This window comes from Natator depressus, chromosome 5 (assembly GCF_965152275.1).
Source record: "Natator depressus isolate rNatDep1 chromosome 5, rNatDep2.hap1, whole genome shotgun sequence".
NCBI lineage: Eukaryota > Metazoa > Chordata > Testudines > Cheloniidae > Natator > Natator depressus.
Window position 1 is genome coordinate 76270321 of NC_134238.1, and position 24016 is coordinate 76294336.

Below are 24016 nucleotides of genomic sequence, written 5' to 3' on the forward strand. Positions count from 1 at the left end.
AGTCCCATGCCTGCAATATATAATGGGGCATAAAGTCAAGCTGGGGAGCCTGACCCATAGAGGAGAATGGGGACATAAGGCAAGGAATTACAGTTCCTTTGAGGCACCATAGTGGCACATCCAAATAGATATATCTCATTTTCAGCCAGAGTCCAAGAACTTTCCAGTTCTTTGATGAAGAATAAAATTTTTCTGCAGAAAGCAGACAGTTTTTGTGAAAAACTTTTAGTCAAAAATTCAAATTTCCAGTGAAAGCCAGTTGTGATGGGAAATTTCCAAACAGCCCTATTGCTAAACGCGCAGAAGAATATCCCACTCTTCCAATGAAGCTCAATGAGATAAAAATGGCAGAGCATAGGTTAGCGTGGTTTTATGACAGGATTAATATGGATGCCAATGGACCTTTACCAATTGATGTTACATGTATCATGTACTTGGGGTTTATATTTTTCTCATTAAATTTGGTTCAGTTCTTTTTGTTTAAGGTGTATGTCAAATTTGAAAGGAGTTTCTTTCCAGACTGTTTAATTTTGGTATTACTGTAGCAGAAGTATGATTAACTGCAAATCTGCTTAGGTGTGAATGCAACATGTTTTCTAGTAAATTTCTGTTCCTTGTGCTTTAATCTTCAAAGTATACAACTGGATAAACATACACACCTGATACTGATGTTCTGTTCTTACTCAAATTACTTTTTTTCTGTAGTTTCAAGCACTGGCTGGAGCTGTGGCGTTTCAACTCTTATTGGAAATGCACAAAAACCAACAGGAATTGCAGACATGTACAGTAAGTTCAGACCAGTGAAGAGGGTTTCCCCACTAAAGCACCAGCCGGAGAGCTCTGAGAACAATGAAAGTGATGACCAAAAGAACCAGAAGGTGGAATACCAGAAAGGTAGCGATTCTCACCCTACATCTCAGAATGATGATCAGTGTTCAGGAGATGGAGAGGGCCTTAAAAGTAAAAGCATTGAGTCTGGTGTTGTGCTTGGGGAGCTGGAGCATTATGACCTGGACATGGATGAAATTTTGGATGTGCCTTACATTAAATCAAGCCAGCAACTTGCTTCTTTTACCAAGGTGGCCCCAGAGAAAAGGATTTTGGGTGTATGTTCAACAGTGAATGGTCTGAGTGGCAAGACCTGCTCTGCAGGAAACAGTGAGAACTTGCCAGCCAGCACAACACAGTTTTGTGTTCTGTCCCCTGTGAAAAGCTCTCAGATGAGAAATGCGCAGTCCATTGTCCTTAATCAGCACAAGCATTTAGCTGAAGAATTAGAGCTTTCCCAGCCTCTAGTTAAATGTAGCTCAGTCCATGAAACTGAAGCCCAGAGCAAGGGCTTCCTCAACGGGACATTTACCGATCCCCAAGCTCATAAAACTGAGAAGACAATGCCAAACTGCCAGCTGAGGACTTTTCATCTGCAGACAGCCGTGACAGAAAACAAACTTGATGAACTGAACAGTAATATGAACTGGAGCAGCTCAGGAGGCCCAGAGGAAAGGGGTGAAGACATGAAAAAAAATAAAAGCATCTTAAACATTGTGAAAGAAGGGCAGATATCATTACTGGTAAGTGTCATCCTTTTCATAAGGCATTTCTAATAAAACACATCTGTAAGACAATACAATAAGTCGACAGTTGATTAGGTGCATATCAAACGTTGCAACTCCATTTGATCCCCTTTAATCAGAAACTGCGTGCATGGGTTTCCAAATGAAACATGTGGAGTTTATGTACAAATATGATATTTAATCTTAGGTAGTCATGATGGAAAATATTAGTAATTTAGATAATAAACTGAAATAATATAAAATGCAGATTCTTTTCATCTTAAAATCTACTTGTTTACTAAATTAAAATGTATTTCTTTATGAAGTTTTGCCTTGCAGAATGTTTGCAGTTCACTTTGTTCAGTTATTTATGGATTACGTCACTTTCTACTCAGATGCTGACCATGGGAACAGAGAGGCTTCTGTTGTATTCTGATTATTATTCAGGAGTGTTTATGCCAGTTTGTTGCAGCAGCATTCACAGATGGGAGCTCACACTAAAGCTTGATTGCCCTCTGACCCATATGAAGTTTTGGTTAGTTCCAGCTCTTTGATCAGAAACCATGAATAGGTGTTTCCAAAGTAACTAGTTGCAAATTAACATCATGATGCAGGAAAACAAGACTCAGAAAGGCTGTCAGAGTAGCAGTGCGTGCACTATTTTGTGCTATCTTTTGTTCAGCTTTACCAGTCTAAAGCAAGCACAATGGCACATAATTAACACAGCAACAAAGACAAAAGCAGAGTTATTCAAAGACTAGAAAAAGGCAGAGGAATAGATTACAATACTAAAAATAATAACAGAATTCAAAAAGCTGGAAGTAAAGAAATGCAGAGGATTTTTGTATAAAACACCTAATTGAATCAGATTGTATGCTAGCTAATCTGCATAACCATATGATCTTGTCACTGTTACTCCTTACCTTTGTCCTCCCTTCTTCCTCTCTCTCCTGTTGTTTCTGAAAAACAGTTATGTTTTGTCTTAAAATTAGATTCAGGCAAGGATCACATATTGCCATATATCTGTGCATTAGTTAGTACAATAATTCTAAGCACTATTGCAATACAAATAATATTAATGGAACTAGCTAACACATTAAAATAGCATTCAGACGTTTTAGAGCTTAATTACATTTTTCACTGTACTTAATATAAGCTACCACTTTTACCATGAACTAGGATAAATCTGACCTTTTTCAATTATTTGTCCTCCTAGTGGCACGTGAAATGGGGGGAAAAAAGCATAGGCAAATTTGCTAAGGGGAGTCATGGACACTTTATGCCAAATTACTCCTAGAGATAGTAGCAAAAAAGAAAAGGGACAAATTTTAAAAAAAACATTCGAAATGTGAGTATATTCTGTCAGATAAAGTAACCAGAAACTATACAGAGAGGCCAAACCGCAGGACTTGACCTTTCTCTGTATATGAGAATCTTGTTAGAAACTGCTGAATCAGACCAATAGTCATTCTAGTTTCTGATTATACCAGCACTAGATGCTTTAGAGGAAAGTGTAAAACCCCTGTTATGGACAAATGTACAATAACATGTGCATGGAGAATGATTCTTCATAGGCCCATATATTGGTGTTTGGCTTATATCCTGTGTTCGGCTTATATCCTGAACCATGAGACTTGATATCCTGTATACATTTTTATCCTAAATTGCATAATTGAATTGCTGCCTTTTCCACTGTTCCTTTTTGCACAGCCACACCTAGCAGCAGACAATCTGGACAAAATTCATGATGAAAGTGAGAACAATCTGTTGCACATAGCAGCATCACAGGGACACGCAGAGTGCTTGCAACATCTCACTTCTTTGATGGGAGAAGACTGTTTGAATGAGCGGAACAATGAACAACTAACTCCAGCTGGGTTAGCAATAAAGGTGATTTGGGCTTAAACAATCTGTGATGGCTATAAATAATGCTTAGACCAGGATGATGTTATTTTCAATCCTTTTGCTAAATTAAAGCAAAAAGGGGGTATTTCTGTCATTAGGTGATGTCACATAAGTAAATAAAAATGTGTTTCTTTTATAGAGTTAATGTCAGCCATAAACCACTGTATCATTTAATGGATTGTTGTTGTTTTTTTCACATACACATTAACCTAACTTTAGCTTAGTTAACTGGTATTAAGAAAAATCAGCTGTTCTATTTCAAGGAACTTTTATTCATATTAACTCAGATTCAGACTAGTATTCCTTTACTGGCTATAACTATGTCTTGTTTTTCACTCAGATGAGTATATCATTAAAGACAAGTATGGGAAATATGTGTTGGTAAAGCATGACAGCACTTTTGGTAGTTTCTAATGCTGCTTTTTTCCACGTGCCACATCTGAAGCTGAAACTTCTTCGATATCAAGAGCAGTTTGGAGTACCAGACCAAAGTTAAAATGGACCTCTTGCAGAGCACTGCGTGCAGCCTGTCAGAAACTAGAAAAATGAATGTCACCTGGGAAAAAGTTAAAGCTTATGGGAAAATGTATTTTACAGTAAAACATGAAACTTTATAGTGCTGTTGTGCTGTAGTAAAATCCAGTGGTGTGCAGGAAGTTTGACAGTAAAACTAAACTGCTATCTTTCAAATAAGGAATGAAATCGATGTCTAACTTCTCTTGGCAAGTAAATTGCTTTTCAGAGTTATAGGAACCTTAGGCTGTGTCTACACTGCACTTTTGTCATTAAAACTTTTGTCGCTCAGGGATATAAAAACCACCCCCCTGAACAATAAGAGTTTCAACAACAAAAAGTGCCTGTGTGGACAGCACTTCATCGGTGGAAAATGCTCTCCCGGTGATGAAGCTACTGCCCCTCGTTGGAGGTGGTGTTGTTTTGTCACCAGGAAAGCTCTCTCCCAGCGACAAAGAGCAGCTCCACTGCGTACATTACAAAGGCATGGCTCCAGTGGCACAGCCGTGCCATTGTAAGACACACAGTATAGACATAGCCTTAGAATGACTGTCCTGGCCAAATTCAAGTCTGGATATCTACATTCTGTCTCCCTAAAGTCCTCTTGCAGTTTCAGTTGAGTGTAGTATTTTTCTTTACTACTTATCCTAACCTGTCAGATAGCATTGCTATACTCTGCTAACTTCATTGTCTCCTTTCCCAGAGTGCGTGGCTGTTTTTCAATAGTTGATGAAGCCATTCCTTTTGTTTATAAAACATGTGGGCATCCTTTGAGATAAAAAGCATTATATATATTTATTATACCATGAAGGCATGGGTACTGTATCATGTAGGAGACTCAGGCACAAGTTCCATTAATTATAATGCGTTGTGCTTGTGTTGTCCTTCAAGTTGTAAAATTGTTCTGGCATAACTAAATTTGACAGTCTTTAATCCCCATCCCTGCAACTCTTTAGGCACCAATATAATTTATAATGGGTTTTATTCTCCTTGCACTTGTTTTACACCAGTATGACTCCAATGGAGTATATTCTGATTTACACCAGTGTGCAGACCCAATGTCTGTGTATAGGAGCAGGACTTCCCATACCAGATTATTCTAATTGTCTCTGACAATGACCACTGCCACATGCTTCAGAAGATGATGTTTGTGTGATGCACATCATTCTCCATTAAGGACTGAGTGAATTCCAACCAAGCCATGTAATTTAAGACCTCATTCTGATTCTTTCATGAGCTGGAGAGTTGAACTGGAGTAAGTGCTGTATCAAGCACGTCACACTGCCATACTGATAGTTTGTTTTAACTTATGTGAAAACCCCCTGCAAATTATAAAGGGTTCCCTTGATGACTTTAGTTGTTTAGCAAACACTATCATTTATTAATCCATTTCTTTGATTTAAAAAGTCTCAAAATAGAACATTTTATTTGAGGGGTGGTAAAAAAGGTACTGTTTTATCAAGATAGTTTTAAATTTGGCTGCATTAGAGCTAGGATCTGAGATGTAAGATTTCTTTTAAAGGACTGATTAAAAGTATACATTACAATATTTTCACAGCTTTAATTATTTTTAATTAAATTGAGAGAAATATAAGAAAGTGAGTAAAGTAACTTGAAACTTTTTAGATAGAGCATTACAAAGGTTTTACAAAAAAATAAATAAGAAATGTATCTTATCAAGTAAAGGCAGGTCAAATTTTGTATCTCCTAATCTAGAGAGTATCCCTTTAACTGTGTGACAGTAAAAGTTTAATATATGTGGCCAAATCATACTCTATCTATTCACACAAGTAGTAGTCCCATTGATTTGATTTCTAAATTGCTGGGACTAATCTCATGAGTAACACAAGCAGAGTTCCATACTGTACAGCTTGAATATTTAAGTATCACTTCATTTACTCTTGAAATGCAGCCGCATCTGTGGTGTCATTCAGCAGCCATTCTGTGCCAAAAACTCTATACAACAGGCATTTAGAAGGGAAAGGGAGAAATAATTTATTCATATAAATCTCCAGGGTAAATTTTAAGTAGGCAAAATATTATCAGTATCACGTTATAATTAAGCCAGCCCACTTGCGTTAACAAATATGTTATCAGAAGATATAAACACAACCTTGCAAACAAATTAGGATGATTTACATGAACATCAGTATGCATACATGATTCTCATTAGCATTTCCATATGTAGTAGATGTGGTTTGGAATCTAAAACAACTGGAATTTTTTTAATCCTTCTCTTTCTCTATTTAGAATGGTCAACTGGAGTGTGTACGGTGGATGGTGAGCGAAACAGAAGCCATTGCTGAATTAAGTTGCTCAAAAGATCACCCAAGCCTTATTCACTATGCAGGTTGCTATGGTCAGGTATGGGTTCCATTTTAAATGAGTGTTTTTGCTTTTTACAAGAGACTGATTCAATGCTTGCACAAGAATTCCCTTTTATACTGTTCTTCATGTGAGATGTTTTGCAACAGAACTTACATTCATTACTAAATGCAACCTCTCAATTATTAAATTCAAACTTTCTTAATTAGTCAGAATGTTAAGGCCCCATACAACTGCATATTTTAATTAAGGTGTTTTAAAATTATTTCTCCTTCTAGTTCCTGCCATCAAGATGTAAATTATTGGCTGTGGGTAGGGTTAAGTGACACATTAGGTTGGTACGTTACTCTCTCACCTCTGATAGAAGAGATTAGTCATCTCATCATGGTCCTAATGGACTTTTGGCCACATCAGAAAACAACCAAGCAATCTGGTACAGTTTACATGACCTTTCCAGGAGACTACAAGCCTGAAATAATTTGGCAAAAGCGTGACAATTTAGGAATTGGATGCAATAGCAATGGCGCAAGGTGTGGGGAAACTTGAATAACATCTGCCTACCTCTAGCCATTTTTATTGAGCTTTATCTAAAAGCACGTTGTAAACTAACCTTATCTTATACTAATCGACATAGAAATCTAGTGATGGATAACCTTAAAAGGGTCAGTATTTGGATGCTTCTGCCAATTATACTGATTTGTGGGGAGCTTGGGGGAAGATACGCTACTAGATTACACAGCCCTCTGTTACTATATGGTCCTCTTTCCCCAAATAAGCCCTACAGTGAACCCTCCCCAAAGGACCCCCATCATCTTTGGGTTCTGCGGTGTCTCTTGAGGAAAAGAACTAATGGGCTGCTAACCCTCTCTTATTTCTCTGGTGGATAGGCTACTCTCCCCCAAATTTCTTCAGGGGCCAGTCAAAGCCTGATGGCCTTCACAGGGGAAGTGCACAAGCAACCCTCATCTTATCCTGTGTAACTGGGAACAGCACAGAACCAGTTGCTGATTTTGCCACCACTGCTTTTTTTCCCCTCTCACTGACCTCTCATTGAGATACTGCAGTTCTGCCTGTCTAACTGGCCCTATGCATGGAACTGGAAGCATTTCAGAGAATGCTACCATGGAGGTCCTGGACTTTAATCTATTTCCTAAATTTAGCTCCCAGGTCCTCTCTCCTACTTTTCCCTATGTCATTAGTACCTATATGTACCAAGACCACTAGCTCCTGCCTAGCAGTGTCCATAAATCTATCTAGCTGTTTCAAGAGGTCCACGACCTTTCAACGTGCACGCAATCATCATGCACTGCTCCCGATCATTACAAACCCAACTATCTCTATTTCTAATAATCAAATCCTCCATTGCTATTACCTGTCTCCTAATAACAGAAGTCCCCTGTCCCAGAGGGGAATCCTCAGTACAAGAGGATAGCATGAGATCATCTGGAAGAAGAGTCGCAACTATGCAATTGTTTCCCTCCTCTCCAGCTCGATGTTCTCCTTCCCTGAGACTTTCATCCTCCTCAGCAGCACTGAAGCTGTCAGACTGGGGCTGGGATCACTCTGTGTCCCTGAAAGTCTTGTCTTTTGTATCTCTTTGTCTCCCTTAGCTCCCCCCATTTCAGTCACTCGGGTCTTAAGAGCCTGTACTTGGTCTCTGTGGACCATGAGTTGCTTGCACCTAATGCACACATACACCAGCTGCCCACAAGGCAGGTAATCATACATGCTTCACTCAGTGCAATAAACTGGATAGCCCACACTCTGCTGCTGGACTTCTGCTTGCATTATTTTTACTTGTTTTATTTGGTCTTTGTTTTTTGAGGGGAGTTTATTGGCCTAAGTTTACAGTATGTTTGTTAGGTGTTTTTGGCTCTCACGCTCCCTCTCTAATCTCCCTCAAGAAACTCTCCCGTTCAATAGCTGCTCTGGTCACTTGGGAGCAGGCTTTTTAAATCCTTGTTCTTGCTGTGTTAGCCCCACCCCCTTGTCAAGGGATCCTAAAGGGATCAGGAATTAAAGGATAGCAGGCTATAACCTCATTAGTAAGCTCTCAGCCTTGCCTGGCAGGCTTCTAGGTTCAGCACAGCCCCCAAAACAGACCACACTATGAACTCAAATCAAGCATGCACATAACAGACAAACTGACAGATTGTAAACTCACCCCAACAATCACGTGGTCACTCCTCCTTCACCTGGAGCAGGATGTCATGGAAGGATGCATATCTTAACTGATATGCTTAGAACTTTTTGTTTTGGGAAACTTAGATTTTTTTTTTTTTCAAACCATTAGATCTAGCATTCTACAAGTGTAGGTTAACCTTAATAACGACTGCAAGTGGATGATAATCACAAGCCTTGAAAATATGAGATATAACTGATTAATATCTATAGTCTATTGCAGATGTGAATCACATTTATGATTATTTTACATTACCCAAATCTTATGGAGTTTGCCTGTTATCATCCTCCATTTTCTTTGAATGAATTTAGTTGAAGAACATCTCTATTTTCTGTGCATTTCCAAGAATCTTCATCTTCAAAATACACTAAATGATTTCTTGTACACTGAAACAGCCTTTTGACGTTCAAGAATTCATTTTTCATCTGTATTACTCAAACATTCATTTAATTTATCTACAGATGCCATTTGGGGGTATACCTATTGAAGAGTAGTCATTTTGAGAGAGAGAAGTTATTTTAATGTTTAAAAATATTAATAGTATGTTGCCTAGAACTAAAATCTAGGGGCAAACTTTTAAATGGGTTTGAACCTGGCCTCTAATTTTGTGTTTGCAGTCAACTACTGGTACAAACAATAGCATTTAGTCATCCACCTACTTGATTTTTAGGTACAATCAGATGATTGATAGGTGACTAAATAGCATAATTTGCACCATACTAATTGGAGGCACAGAATTTGAGGATAGCTTCAAAACTTTGGACCTTAATATTCACCAGAGAAGTTTATATAAAAACATTTCTAAACTATAGTTGTTTTTAATCCTATACAAGCGTCTCTCTAAAATACTTTTGTTTTCTGATAATTAAAACTTAAGGGCACTACCTAGCAAAATGATGTTCCTTCACCATTGTTGGCCAACACGGCAGGCATCCCCAGAGATTGTTCCAAGTAAGAATTTTAAGGGGGATACATGAACTGAAAACAGGGTCTTAAGAGAAGTGTCAAGCAACTTTAATAATAGTTAGTGTTACCAGTGCCATCTCTAATAAATTTTGCTTAAGCTTTATTTCTTTCTTAATCTTTTTCCCTAGGAGAAAATACTTCTCTGGCTTCTCCAGTTTATGCAAGAACAAGGGATTTCTTTGGATGAAGTTGACCAGGATGGTAACAGTGCAGTGCACATAGCTGCCCAGCATGGCTATTTAGGATGTATACAGGTAGAGTACTAACTACACTTATTTCAGAGCGCTCCTTTAAATTTAAAAATCTGCTGATTAAAAATCCTTAATATCAAAATGGAGAACCGTATCGATAAGAAATAAATCCTTTATAATAAAAAGATACTAAAACCATAAAAAAGCTTGAACAAGTAGGCCACAAAGTGAAACTTCTAAAAACGTATGTACCTTCAGTGCTAAACTCCACTCTGTTATACACATGTAAATCCAGAGTAATTATGTTGTAATGAGACAAGAATTAAGGACTGAATTTGTAGAGAGGTTTTTTTTTAATTGATACACAGAAAGATAACATGACTCCATGTGCATTAAGATGAGACTACCCCCTTAATGAGTTAATGAACTTCTAAAGAGCTGAAAGGGACTCTGTCAGGATTGATAGGCATACTCTGGCATTGACCTCCTTTGAAAGCTCTTACCTTTCTGATGCTTGCCATCTATTTCTCTTTCGAGTAAACCATTGCAACTATCCAGAAGGGGGGAAAAACCATAAACAGCGATGGTGCACTATGATGAACAACTGCACGCAGAGCTAGCTGCCCAGTCCAGCATTGCACAGTCTTAATCCCTGGGAATCATCAGAAGCATTGTGCACAAAAATGGTTTCTAGTGTTCAGTGCTGCTAGCACTTCTTTTGTTAGGCAGCCAAAATTGTTGACAGGATGAATAATGGATGGGGAAAGAATTAGTCTAAATGGATGGCAAATGGATTGTGTGGAAAAGGAGAGTATCTGAGAAAGATATTGGTCAGAAAGGAAGGAGAATAGAGAGAAGAGGAAAAGAGAAGATCAGCTACGTGGATGGAAGACACAAACCAGAAGTCGAGATGGGAAAAAGAAGATACAGGGGCAAGAGGAAGAGAGAAACAGAGAAAATGTATCTGACCAGTAGTAATATTTTTTGAGAGTCATAGACAAGGAGTGCTAATTTCAGGAAAGTCATTTCAGGCATCTGTAAGTAGTAAGCGCAGTAGGAGAAAATTGAACCAGCAGACGTTGAGGTAAGAAATCGATCAAACAGATTTGGAGACATGAGCATTACAAAACTTTGATTCCTGAGTTTCCTTGTTAGTGAGATGCTGTCCTGCTTTGAAAGACGTCAGGAGTGGACCCTTCCCAGTTTATTGTGAGAGTCACATTAAACGAATCAGCGCATATGCGCAATCCCTATCTTAGTGTTTTTGTTGTTATTTTGCAGATAGTTGCAACGATCAGTTGGAAAAGAAATAGATGGAAGGAATGCGAAAGGTGTAGGACCTACCAGATGGGAGCACTGTCATGGTAGGTCAATGTTTAAGGCTACCAACTTTGACAGTGTCCCTTAGAGCTGTGCGATAAATTGTGAAAGAGCAGTGTTTAGCAAATGATTTTGCGTGGAATGGTAACAATTCCAGTCCATTCTGGGAAATGAAGTTAAATGGATGCAAGACTAGTCCCGTTTCCCTTCTGAAGAGGTAACTTGAATAAATTGTCCTGAATTTTTGAAAATATTTTTTTCTTTGATAGATAAACCAGTAGGGGAAAACCTGGCAATTACAGACCAGTAAGCTTTATATCAGTACCAGGAAAATTTATTTGAAATAATCATTAGATTCTTTTTTTAAAAAAGCACAGCTTCTGTAAAGGAAAGTTGTGCCACTCCCATCTACTAGAGTTCTTCGAGTGTGTCTGTCACCCCTCTGAGTCTGCCACATCTTCCATCTACAACATGCTCCTATGCCAAGGGACCAGGACAGAAAGCTAGCTGCACTGACCTTATTATTCCCAGGGATTCCCTGTGCCAGTGAAAACCCAGCTGAGCTGAAAAGCTTGGATCGGTAATTTCATAGTAAGGCATTCTTAAAATCAGGCTAGTTGGTCACTCACAGAAAAAGACAGATTTTGTACAAGTGCATTTGAAAAAGGCTTATTGTATTATTACCAGAAGTGAAAGTAGGCTGGTACGGGCCAGTACAGTGTGCCCCTTTTTCCATGCACCCCCCTGACCCCCCTCCCTGGCCACCGCCGAAGGGGGAGGCCAAAAGGGGCAGCTGCCCCGGGGCCCGACTATTGAAAAGTGCCTGGGGTTTCCGGCTCCTACCGCAGCAGCAGCTGGAGCCCCGGGCCCTTTAAATCACTGCCAGAGCCCTGACCAGCATGGGCTGGCTGGGGGAGGCTGACCCCAAGGCCCCACCCTTTCTGGGGATCCAGAGCCAGGTCCCCGTACTGGTAAGTATTTTATCTTACTTTCACCCTGATTATCACAAGCAAAATTTGGCAGGTGTCCAAATGTAAACTCTCTTTTCATTCACTAGTCTCAACCCCAGTGTATACTGTATATTTAAAACCCATTATAAAAGTTACATTACACAAAGTAACAAAAGGTGTAAGATCAAATTAACTGTGGGACAGGAAAAGCAAAAAGGGGGAAATGTATCATCTGGTGTCTCTAATCATCTTAAGGGATAGTTCAGTATTCTAAATTATTCCTGTTCCCCATTGTTAACTTTGATTGTCAAGTTAGGAGCTCTGACTTACTGAAGAGTTATCTGTATGGATGATTTTTAAAAATAATTTAGTCCAAGATTTTCAAAACGGAGTGCCTAAAATCAGGGTTCTAAATTCAGTTTTAGGAACCTTAATAGGAACACCCAGCTGTTCCCATTGACTTGAAAATCTTTGCCTTAGTTTATAGCAGAGGTTTTAAAGACACTTACAGCTAGTCGTGTTCTTTCTACATCTTTGCAGACATTGGTTGAATATGGAGCAAATGTCACTATGCAAAACCGTGCTGGAGAGAAACCCTCACAAAGTGCTGAACGACATGGACACACCATGTGTTCCCGTTACTTAGTGGTTGTGGAGACATGCATGTCATTGGCATCTCAGGTTGTGAAGTTAACTAAACAACTAAAGGAGTAAGTGTCTAATTCATAAGGGTGGGATAGTGGCTACACTGGGAATGTTCTCAAAACAAGTCTCTCCCTTGTCTTCAGTTTATTAACTAGGTCTCTCTGCTTCCTCTACATTAAAATTAGTCAATTAACACTTTCCCCTTCTTTCTCCATCCACCACCATACTCTTTCTAACTCTAATCAAGCTGCTCCTTCATCTTTAACTGCTTAGCTCTTCTACTAATCTTGGTGAGAGTTCACTGTTCTTATGTGGGCGTGGGTTTGAGTGATGATATCTATGTATTTATGTGTGTGTAAGTAATCACCTTACACTTGTTCCCTTAAAAGACTAAGGATCACATGATTTCTAATCTTATTTTTCTATTCACTTAGCATACATTTAGATGCATTAAAATGGTTATTTGCAATTACAGTGTTGGGTGTTGACGTTTTGAGGAATAAAGAAAATAGTAGTTGGAAAGTCTTTGGGTCTTGGAAATACAATATTTCCAGAATACTATGTTCTGGTTTTTTTCTGCATATGACCAAGTTTGAGTGCATCACTATGGCTCGTAGCAAATGAATTAGCTATAAGGGCCTGATTTTCAAAATGTTAGGTGTGCGATAGCATGTCTACATTGTGTAAGCAGTTACTGTGGTTGAATGTCCCCTTAGGGTGAATTTTCAAAAGCACTCAGTATTGGCCTAACTTGGCTCCCATTGAGATCGGGTGGTAATATTAGACCAAAAATGAACCCTGAAAATCCAGCTTTTAGTGCACACTATATCCCATTTACACATTCAAACATGGGTCACATGATTTATCAAAACAAACCCAATGTTTTGAGAATCAGGGTCAAAATGTTTTATTTAATATTTATTCTTCCTTTGTTTTAAGTACATGTGTATCTGCTGCATAGGACTTTGTATATATAACAAAAAGACTTTACAGTAGCAACTTGCCTCCTTTATCATTACAGAATGCTTCAGTTCATTTGAGGTATTTTGTTTTTGTGAACATATATGCAAACGTGTATACATGTGTTATTGAAACATCTCAGTTAATGATAGTTTACATTTTATACACACACTGTAATGACCCCATGGGTCTTGAACCTGTAAGATTGCTAGTCAGCTGACCTCTCCCTGCTCACACCCAGTTGATCTCTACTTGCTGACCAAACGGAGAGAACAAGAAACCAAAAGCAACATCAGTGAGGCCTCTTCCGGGTCCTGATTGAAGGAACACCAGGATCTCTAATTGGTCAGAGCTTCCTGTGCCTCTCTTTGGGTTTAAATAGGAAGCTGTCTGCACAATTAGGCTCTATCTGGTTGCTGCACAGACACCTCGTCCAATGCTTCAGATTCTGATATGCCTGATTACTAGCATCCTGACCGTGTCTTGATTCATGATGACCTGACTAGTGTCTGACCCCGTCCAGATGAGTTCGTGTGGCTCCTGCCTGATTCCTGGTAACTTGAACATGATGCTCAAGAATTAGGTTGCTAAGCAGTGCAGTAGATCCAGCTGCTTACATTTCTTTCTTTCCCCACTCCCCACACACAGTGAAAAACACTTTCCAAAGCAGTGAATTCAAAAGAGAAAAATGTTATATCTTGTCACACTTTTCATATGCTGTCATTCAGTATTGAAAATTCACTCTTATTTAGATACTCATCTCATTGTTATATTTTCACTAAAAACAAACTGAAATAGAAATGGAGAGTATAAATCACAACCATCAGTTCTCTGTTTCAGTTCTCTTTTCAGTAGAATTCTCTTTTATCAAGACTCACCGTACCTTTGTTAGATTTTACCTTTGATGTCTCATTGGGGAGGGAAGACTAAACCTGCCAGCCAGCAGGCACGTTTGCCCCCTTAGGAATAATATCTAGCTCAGACTATTTCCTGAGAACAGCAAGAGGCACCTCCCAGACCCCCGGCTTCCCTTGAGCTGTAGAGCCTAGGAAGCCCTTAGAATCATTAAACTTGACTCCGGATTAGTTTCTGTGCTTGTCCCAGCTGGAAATCAATCTGTGCTCTGTAGGAGTCTGTCTCTTCAGGCCAAAGGGGTTTGTTCCACTGAGTGCAACACTGCCTCTCCCCCATCTCTGATAGAGACAAAATGCTGTGAGCTTCTTGTGGAGCTGTCTTGCAGCCTAGTCAGGCAGTGGAATAATCCATCGTTGGCTTGAAAAAGCAACTTCTGCCCACCTGCTTGCCCCACTACTGGAACTGATAGGAGCAGCTACCCACTATGCTTAGTTGCCCACACATAGCAGTCAGTGCATATTCTGGAAGAGGACAAGAGTTCAGGCCTTGCTTTGCACCCACCCCCAAACCAGCGGCACCAGCAGTGGCACAGAAACACACAGTGATACCACTGTCATGAATGGGCATAGGGAGCCCCAGCTCCAGACTAACTGGAAGACTCAGTGACTCCAGTATTTCTCAAGATTCCCACTTCAGCAGGGTCCCAGCCCCATTTGAGAGGGCCAGATCCTCAGCCAAGAGGACTTAAAGGGTATGTTCCTGTTGGCACAAAGCTTACTATGCTGTTTTTTCTCTGCTCTCTCTCCCAAGCCTATAATAGGGATTATTCCAGGAGCAGGAGGGATTACAGCTGGAGTGCCCTCCACTCCAGTGATCCTAGGTTGGCAGAATGGTCCCTAGGGGACTGTTCCATCCTGCATAAATTAGAGCAGCCCCTGGTTGGTCCCAGGATTGGAAGAGGCTAAAAGGAGGCTTAGAGTCACCTTTGCCTCCCAAACTCCCTCAGCAGTGCCAAGCATGACCCTATAGACTTCCAGAATGGCCACCTTCCGCACTTGCAGCAAATCCTGGACTGATACATCAGGCCATTGCAGCATAACACTGGACACTTTCCCATCACCTTCCCCCTACCCTCCCAGTTGCTGCTGACCACAGCTTACTTCCACTTACTTACCAGTGCTTCACATCAGCCGGAGATAAGTGCCTTTCTCTGAAACCCCCTTGTATCTCCGTCCATGGAAGCGCTAAAGTGGTTAATACTACCACCTTCCTTTTCAGCCACTTCATCTGCCTCCCTGGAATGGGTGCCACTGTTAACATGTTGTCAAGCCAGACTGTGCCAAATACTGATGGGATCTGGCTATGTGAAATCAGATCACCATCCCTCCTGCTCAGCCTGGCCAGCCAGAAGTTCAGATGCCTGAACCAACTCAGGAAGCATCTCTTCTGTTTCTTGTTTCAAGGACCCTCCCCAGAAAAGGAGCACCTGGCAGAGAGCAACCCCAGGGGAAAGACACTCTGCTACTGGACTAAGCCCCTCCATGGTTCAGTGTTAAGGAAGAGCACAAAAACAGGAGTAAAACAGAACATTCAGATCAGTTTTCAGTTTCCCCTTGATCAGAGCAAATGGGCAAGCTCAAAGGCTAAGAGTAAACACAAAAGGTCTCTAAGGTGGTCTCGGTCTCTCCCTAGAAAGAAGATATGACACTCAGAAAATAGGAAATATGTAGAAGCCAGAAATCCTCCCTTTCATCCTCATCTTCAGAGTAAGAAGAACTCAGAATCCAGGCCAGAAGAGAGAGAGATCCAGGAAACTTCCTTCTACCATGGGTCAAAGGGAAAATGAAACAACAAACAAGTATTTATCTTCAGCTTGAATATAAAAAGCCCATCCTGCATCTCTCTGTCTAGTTATAGAGAACATGATCAATTCAGAATGGGAGCAGCCAACCAAAAGAGATTCCCAAGACAGTCACAAAAGTTTTTCACAATGCCTACATAAAATGCCTTTGGTTGTACTTCTCAAGGTCAAATTAACAATTTGGTTAATCAGCCGAGGCGCTTAACAATTTGGTTAATCAGACTGATTTCCTCAATAATATGTCTGTGGCCTAAGGAACCCATGGACCTCTGATAGAAGACACCCTGATGCACAAATGAGCCAACTTTTGACCCTCTACTGGCATTATCAGCCTTGACCTGTGTGTTACTTGAGTTATCTTGGCCTGAACAATTCAATCAGGCCCAAAGATATAAAATCAGCCCTTCCCTAGATCTCTTTGACAGTGCCTTTCCATGGCAGACTCCTCTGTGGACTCCCTATGGTTTGCAGCACGATGTATTGGACATAATACCATAGCTAGATGACATTTGGTGGAGCTGGGGGGGGTGGGAATCATCTACCCAAGCCAAGCACTAAATGGCTTCCTTGAAATCCTCAAGGGGCAAGCTCTTTGTCAAAGCAATGAATAAAGGAGCCCTAGAATAAAAAGATACAGACAAAAATACCCTCGTGTCAGTGAAGCATGGACTACAGGTTTTCATCAAAAAGCAGTCTGTCCTTTTGTTGCCCCTGTTCATCTACATTCTGTAGATAAAACACCGGGATTTAGCTGAAATTTTATATGAATGGTTTTATAAAGTTGTGTAGTTGAAGCCAAACAATTAATAATGATTATAGGATAAAATGAAACTTTATAGTATGCTCTGTTTGTTTTGTGTATGGTACTCTGTTATAAAATATAAAAGTGTATTCAGATACCAGCTGTTAACTTTAAAATGTTATTCCATCATTACTTATGTGTTCTATTTTCTACTGTATAAACTGCCTGGGTTTTTTAAATAAAACAATAGATCTGGGCACATAGAAACATTTTGATACAGTCTGGGGCCTCAGCTTGTTCCCACTATCATCAGTGACTAAACTCTGTGACTTGATTAGGAGTAAGGTAGGGCCCATAGTTAGTAAGGGCCATACCCTGAGGTAAGAATCTCAGTATTTGGCCTTTAGATGTTTAGAAGTAAATTAAACCCTAACTAAACACACAGCAGTGAAGGTGATCTGTAATTATGTATTTTAATAGCAAAGCCCATAATATTGCATGACAAAGTACTGCTCATAGAATATCAGGGTTGGAAGGGACCACAGGGGGTCATCTAGTCCAACGCCGTGCTCAAAGCACGACCAATCCCCAACTAAATCATCCCAAGCCTGACCTTAAAAACCTCTAAGGAAGGAGATTCCACCACCTCCCTAGGTAACCCATTCTAGTGCTTCACCACCCTCCTAGTGAAAAAGTTTTTCCTAATATCCAACCTCCCCCACTGCAACTTGAGAGCATTACTCCTTGTTCTGTCATCTGATACCACTGAGAACAGTCTAGATCCATCCTCTTTGGAACCCCCTTTCAGGTAGTTGAAAGCAGCTATCAAATCCCCCCTCATTCTTCTCTTCCTCAGACTAAATAATCCCAGTTCCCTCAGCCTCTCCTCATAAGTCATGTGCTCCAGCCCCCTATTCATGTTTGTTGCCCTCCACTAGACTCTTTCTCATTTTTCCACGTCCTTCTTGTGGTGTGGGGCCCAAAACTGGACATAGACGGCCGGGGGGTATGTGTTTCTAGCAGGTGGTGTGGACTCTGTTTAAAGAGTTATAACTACCCCTCAAGAATGTATGATCCTGTAATTCACAAGGCTATCGTGTGTGCGCGTGCATGTCTGTTACATAGTATTCATTATGTAATGAAATGAGGGAAATATGGCAATGGAGTAAGCTTTAATATTTTTAGTTTAATAAAGAATAAATAGAACTAATATTTTTGTATAATGCCTTTCAAAAATAATTGAGGTTGGGCAGGAGTAACTGTAAGAAAAGATGCTCTAGTGAGGGAAACATATAAATAAAGGTTACAAGTATAGGAAGTTTTTAGTTACACCTATGAAGCAGTTTGTATTCTTTCAGATTAGTTCTCCCTGTATGTGATTTATATTTCTTATTTTAATATTCTGAAATGGAAGTTGAGAAAAGGATAAGAGGTGAGTGAATAGCTATGTAGATATCGGAGAGTAATTGCAAATGAAAATAATTTGCCTGACCCTGGAAAAGACTGTGTCTTGGGAATTTACAGTATAATCCAGTGCTGACAGACTGAGGGAGTGATTTTAAAATAGTACACAGAACTGAGTAGGCGAAGGGAAGGAAAAGGCAAAATTAAAAGACGAGAAGGTGTGTATAACTTAGTGTGGTTATGCTTTGAGAAGTTACTGTAAAATGGCATGTTGGGATCTCCCCTTTATTGCTTTAGTACTTTCCAGATCCACTTTGTACGTTAGAAGAAAAAACATTTATTTTCTGTCAGTCCTGCAAATACAACCTGGGATCTGAGAAGTCATCTGGATTCTTTCTGGCTCTGACGTTTCCAGCTATAAAGACTCTGTATTTTGAACTTAGTTAACAATTCTGTTGATGGTATTTGAGCTAGGAAAAAATCCAGCTCACTGTCACAGAGCTATGTTCGTTCTGCACAACTAACAAGATTAAAAAAATACTAAAAATATAAAGGAGGTAGATAAGACCAAAAACATAAAGCAGATAAAAAGGTAGTGCTTTTTGCATGGTCACTTTTAATGTACAAGTACCTATGCTTAAAGGGGTAGGAAATAAAATCAAATGTGCTGAAAGCATTGTGGGTAAACAGCACTTTACACCACCTGTCTTGCACATTTATTAAATCTTTCTAGTTTGCTCTTTCGTGTGAAGTTTATCTGTGATAAGCTAAATAGCAAGACCCACAAATATGGGTATTTTAGTTAAGATGGTACCCTAATTTAGTGTATGTTGAGTATTCACGGCTATGTCAGGAGATAGCTTTGTCAGTGGATAGAGGAGTCAAAGCTTCCATCCCAGGAAATTTAGGTCCATTTTCTGCAGTCTGCTCAAGGCTACTTTGTAAGTAGTACACTTTGAACCATCCAGAAAGAACCAGTGGTGAAGTCCTTGTGAACAAGAAGAATTTCGAGCCAGCAGAAAGATGGCAGATGTAGCTCCACCACCTCTTGAGCTAGCCATCACACTAACCATTCCCAACCCACAGCAGAAGGGGATGGAGAGGATGGGACACAGTGGAGCAGAGTTCAGATACACCTAATAATATGCCAGCGTTAAGTTAGGACTGCTCCTGTGATGTCCTAATTTGCACCCAAATTGGGTAGCCCTGAATCAGGGAGCCACAAGAAGCTCCATGCAGTGTTCTCCCCCGCCTTCCACTCAGGACTGGAGAATCCAGAATTCTGCTCCTAGAAAGTATCTTTACATATCTTTTCGAAACACAAATGAATCCATTTTCTTGTGGCCTCAATCAATATAGTTCAGATTTGTCCGTGTCTTGAATATGTCCTGGGATTACAGTAATTTTAGAGCAAAGGGAAGTAAATCTGTACACCAAGTGCAACTCCTAAAGTTATAAATTGTAGCTCATGGCCACTCTTTGAGATAGTCTCTTCATGCACTGCTTCATTTTGAGCTGAGTAAAAGGCTGCTTGAATCAAGATAGAGTATTGTATAAAATGTGCTTCAGTCGTAGGTTGCTTACACAGCAACTAAACAGCATGTGCCAGACGACTTGGACTTGCAGGGCTCGGACTGCAAGGCTCTTTTGTTGCAGTGTAGCCTTCCCGGTTCGGGTTGGAGCCTGAGCTCTGAGACCTTCCCACCTCACAGGATCCTAGAGCCTGAGCCCGGAAGTCTACACTGCCATGAAACAGCCCAAGGTCCACAAGTCCAAGTCACCTGGCATGGGCCAGCTGTGGGTTTTTCATTGCAGTGTACACATTACCTTAGTGGCCAGCATCATTGTATCAAATATGAGGCTAACTAATATAGTGTCAACTTTCCTAGCAAGTTATCAGTGAATGCTTCAGCTGGGTGCAAACTTCATATTCTAGAGAACTGGATTTTTTAAATAAAGTAATAAAATATTTCCAAGGGTGAACTGTTCAAAGGTGAGCACCTAAAGTGAACTCTCAGAAAAATACACAAAGACAACCAATATTTGTGTATGCACTTTGGTTGACACAACTTCTGCACACACATTTGAAAACTTGGCCTTTTTAAAAGTATATGTGCAGTAAAACCTGTTATGCTACCCCACCCCACTATGAATTCTCTATATGACACATTTTACAGAAAAGCTATTTCGGAAATCTTTTAGAGAATTTTAAAAAAATGTATTGGGATTAGTTCTTATATTGTTCTACCTGTGTCTTAGTTACTGTGAATCCAGCTACAAACTGTCAACGAAGAGGAAAAATTAAAACTAATAAACTTAAAACACCTCTTAAAAAGGCCTTAAAACCCTTATGTACATAAAAATGTCTTGATGGTAAAATGTTGTACGTGGGAACATACCCTGGCAGAAGGAAGAATTATGTCTGCTATTGGAAAGCTTTCAGAGTGGCAACCGTGTTAGTCTGTATCCGCAAAAAGAACAGGAGTACTTGTGGCACCTTAGAGACTAACAAATTTATTAGAGCATAAGCTTTCGTGGGCTACAGTCCACTTCATCGGATGCATAGAATGGAACATATAGTAAGATATATATAGAGAGAGAGATATAGATATAGATATATATACAGATAAGTTGGAAGTTACCATACAAACTGTGAGAGGCTAATTAGTTAAGATGAGCTATTATCAGCAGGAGGAAAAAAAACTTGTGTAGTGATAATCAAGATGGCCCATTTCAACAGTTGACAAGAAGGTGTGAGGATACTTAACTTAAAGAAATAGATTCAAGTTTTTTTTCTCCTGCTGATAATAGCTCATTAGCCTCTCACAGTTCGTATGGTAACTTCCAACTTGTGTGTGTGTGTGTGTGTGTGTGTGTGTGTATGTATGTATGTCTTACTATATGTTCCAGTCTATGCATCCGATGAAGTGGGCTGTAGCCCACGAAAGCTTATGCTCTAATAAATTTGTTAGTCTCTAAGGTGCCACAAGTACTCCTGTTCTTTTTATTGGAAAGCTGTGAGTCTCTCTTTTCCTACAGTTATGAAGCCTCAATTTCTAGCTCTGCAAAGTTTTGAGATAGTGGAGTTTAAATCTGTCATTGGTACAAGAGTAAATATTGTCTGTCTTGAGCCACACAGGTACAAGAGAAATGCAATTTATTATGGATGTCATCTTCATGTTTTTGTTTATATAGATCTCTCTGTACCTGGAATAAGTGTCTCTGTTCATATTTGCATATATGGTCTTTCTCTCTTTCTTTGCTAGGGTTGCTCTGTAATCATACGTGCAATATCAGTTATGCACAATATTGTGTGTTTATTTATTTAATTGTGGTTCTCCAAAGCTCTAGACGTGCATCCAGACTATTTACAAAGCACATACAGAGTAAAACAGGAAATTAAGAGGTTGTGTATGGGCTATGGTTGTGTATTCTATTGACTACACTGTGGTATTTTTGTCACTGTCCTATGTGGGAGTGCAGGTACACAGTCTGCTCTATCCTTCAGGATGAAGTAGATAGTTCTGCTGATGCACTAGTCCTGTTTTGTGGGCAATGGCCTTGCCCCCTCCTCTTAACCTTCCTGGGATTTGCTCTATAGAGGGAATAGGAGTGAGCAATACCTGCACTCCCCAGAGCTAGGGCCTCCTGCAAGGGGCATCCATTCCCTTCCCATGCATAGCTGAGCAAGAGCCATCGTGATCTGACCTTAAGTTTGCTGTGACTTGACAGTTTGGGATTTTAAATTGGCACCAGATGGATTAAGCTTTGTGCGTCACTCAGCTCCAGCAAATTGCTGCTTAAAATTCTAAACTTGCAACTTACAGCAGTCGCTAGCAGTAATAAATAATTTATATTAACTAGGCAGTTTTCAGAAGGTGCTATACAGTGATCACAGGGTTCCCATTAGAGGCAATTTACAGGAGTACAGAACCTCTTTGTCCATGTTAATATTTGTATGCACTCTATATTTGCATCTTCAATTATAGATGAACAGAGCCTTTCTTCTGAATGTGATGCTGAATGAGTGGTATCATTTACCCTCTTATTTAATGATGGGTTTAATGGTTTAATATTTCCTTACAGGCAGACAGTAGAACGTGTGACATTACAGAACCAACTCCAGCAGCTTTTAGAAGCCCAGAGATCAGAGGGCCAATCACTACCAACATCCCCAAGGTAACAGTTTACAGGAGTGGAATTCTAAAGTAGTGTAACTTGGAGCCTTTTTATTGTATAACTATTATCAGGAGAGATGATGGTCTATCTATTCATTCACACATTAAAAAATAGTAAAACATCTGCTAAAACTCAATACATTTCTTTTTCACTGCTGATTTAAAGTTCACATCTTTTAAATTGCCAGCTTGTAATAGGTGTAAATACTGGACATTCTTAGAAAGATGTAAGCAGAACTAATCATCCCTGTTCCTCACCAGTATAAAATCTGATTTATTGTGGAAGCCGAGTACATTTTGTATAAGATGAATCACAGTGAATGCTGGAAACACCTGGTGAAATTGTAAAGCTTCACTTTATGTGGTCCATTGTAACCTCATGCTGGCTATAATTCATAAAACCAGTTGCTAACAAAACATGCTTGCAGATTAATGTGGCTCCTCACACTCCTTATGTGTTTTGCCCATACTAGCTAGTGTAAAAAACCACAAAACCAGAAACCTATATAATTTAACATGTCAATGCCTTTTGCTAAAATAGATCACTTGACATAAAACTGTGGGGAGGAAGGAGACAAGACTGGGAGCCAGCAGGCCTGGTTTATGTTTCTGACCCTGTCAGACTTCTTATATGTCTTTGGCCAAGCCAATTTTATCCTGATCCTGCAAGAACTTAAGTATGTGCTTAACTTTAATCAGTTGTCAGTCCAGTTGACTTCAATGGGATTGCAAATGCGAGCAAAGTAACACACATACTTAAATGTTTGCAGGATTGTTCCCTTAATCTCTTTCTCACTCAGAGTCTTTATCTGTAAAATGGAGATGAATCTTTCCTGCATAAGAGGGGTGTGTTATGGAGCTAACTTGATTTTAACATAGGCGCTGAAGTCAATGGAAGGAGCCGCCTATAGACTTCAGTGGACTTAGGATCAAGCCCATAGAGTGCTATTTATACAGCACCTAATACGTTGTGGGAAACATACTAATCATTAGTATTTGTAGAGTGCACTGGATGGGGTATTATACAAGTGCAAATTATTATTATTTATATTATTTTCTGAAGTAAATGCACCTTCTGAGACTGAAGAAGTGTTTGTATATACAAGAGGGGTGGATTGGTGGGTGAATTGTTTGGTTGGTATATCTTTTTCACATGGGAGAGGAAGATGCATGCTCTGCATCACTCACTAATTCTAACCACGAACCACCTCCTCTTGATTATGTGGGTAGGGATGAAAGTGGCTCTTCACTTTTTTTAAACTTTGCTTTCATGGTGGTCACTGTTTTCCTCCCAGTTACAACTCCCTCACCCATCCTATCTTACCATGCCAATAGCTCTGCTCATTGAAGCACATTCCAAGAGCCAAAGGAAGATCATCAGAACTAACCCTCTTTCACGCAAATGATAGGAATATCTGTGCTAGACCCAAGTAGTTTTTGCATGCACATTTCCCAGGAGGCCAGAT

The 24016-nt window shown here is 39.8% G+C and overlaps 1 protein-coding gene across 2 annotated transcripts in view; it reads left to right on the forward strand.

Annotated features, from left to right (window-relative positions):
• Window positions 1-24016, forward strand: part of SNCAIP (synuclein alpha interacting protein) — a 101372-nt gene that overhangs the window by 66949 nt on the left and 10407 nt on the right. For both annotated transcript variants that reach the window (XM_074953028.1, XM_074953029.1), the window contains exons 4-9: window positions 706-1571; window positions 3264-3443; window positions 6222-6335; window positions 9573-9698; window positions 12446-12615; window positions 22459-22551. In XM_074953028.1, the coding sequence (XP_074809129.1) occupies window positions 706-1571; window positions 3264-3443; window positions 6222-6335; window positions 9573-9698; window positions 12446-12615; window positions 22459-22551 (1549 nt within the window). The remainder of the gene's footprint in view (window positions 1-705; window positions 1572-3263; window positions 3444-6221; window positions 6336-9572; window positions 9699-12445; window positions 12616-22458; window positions 22552-24016) is intronic.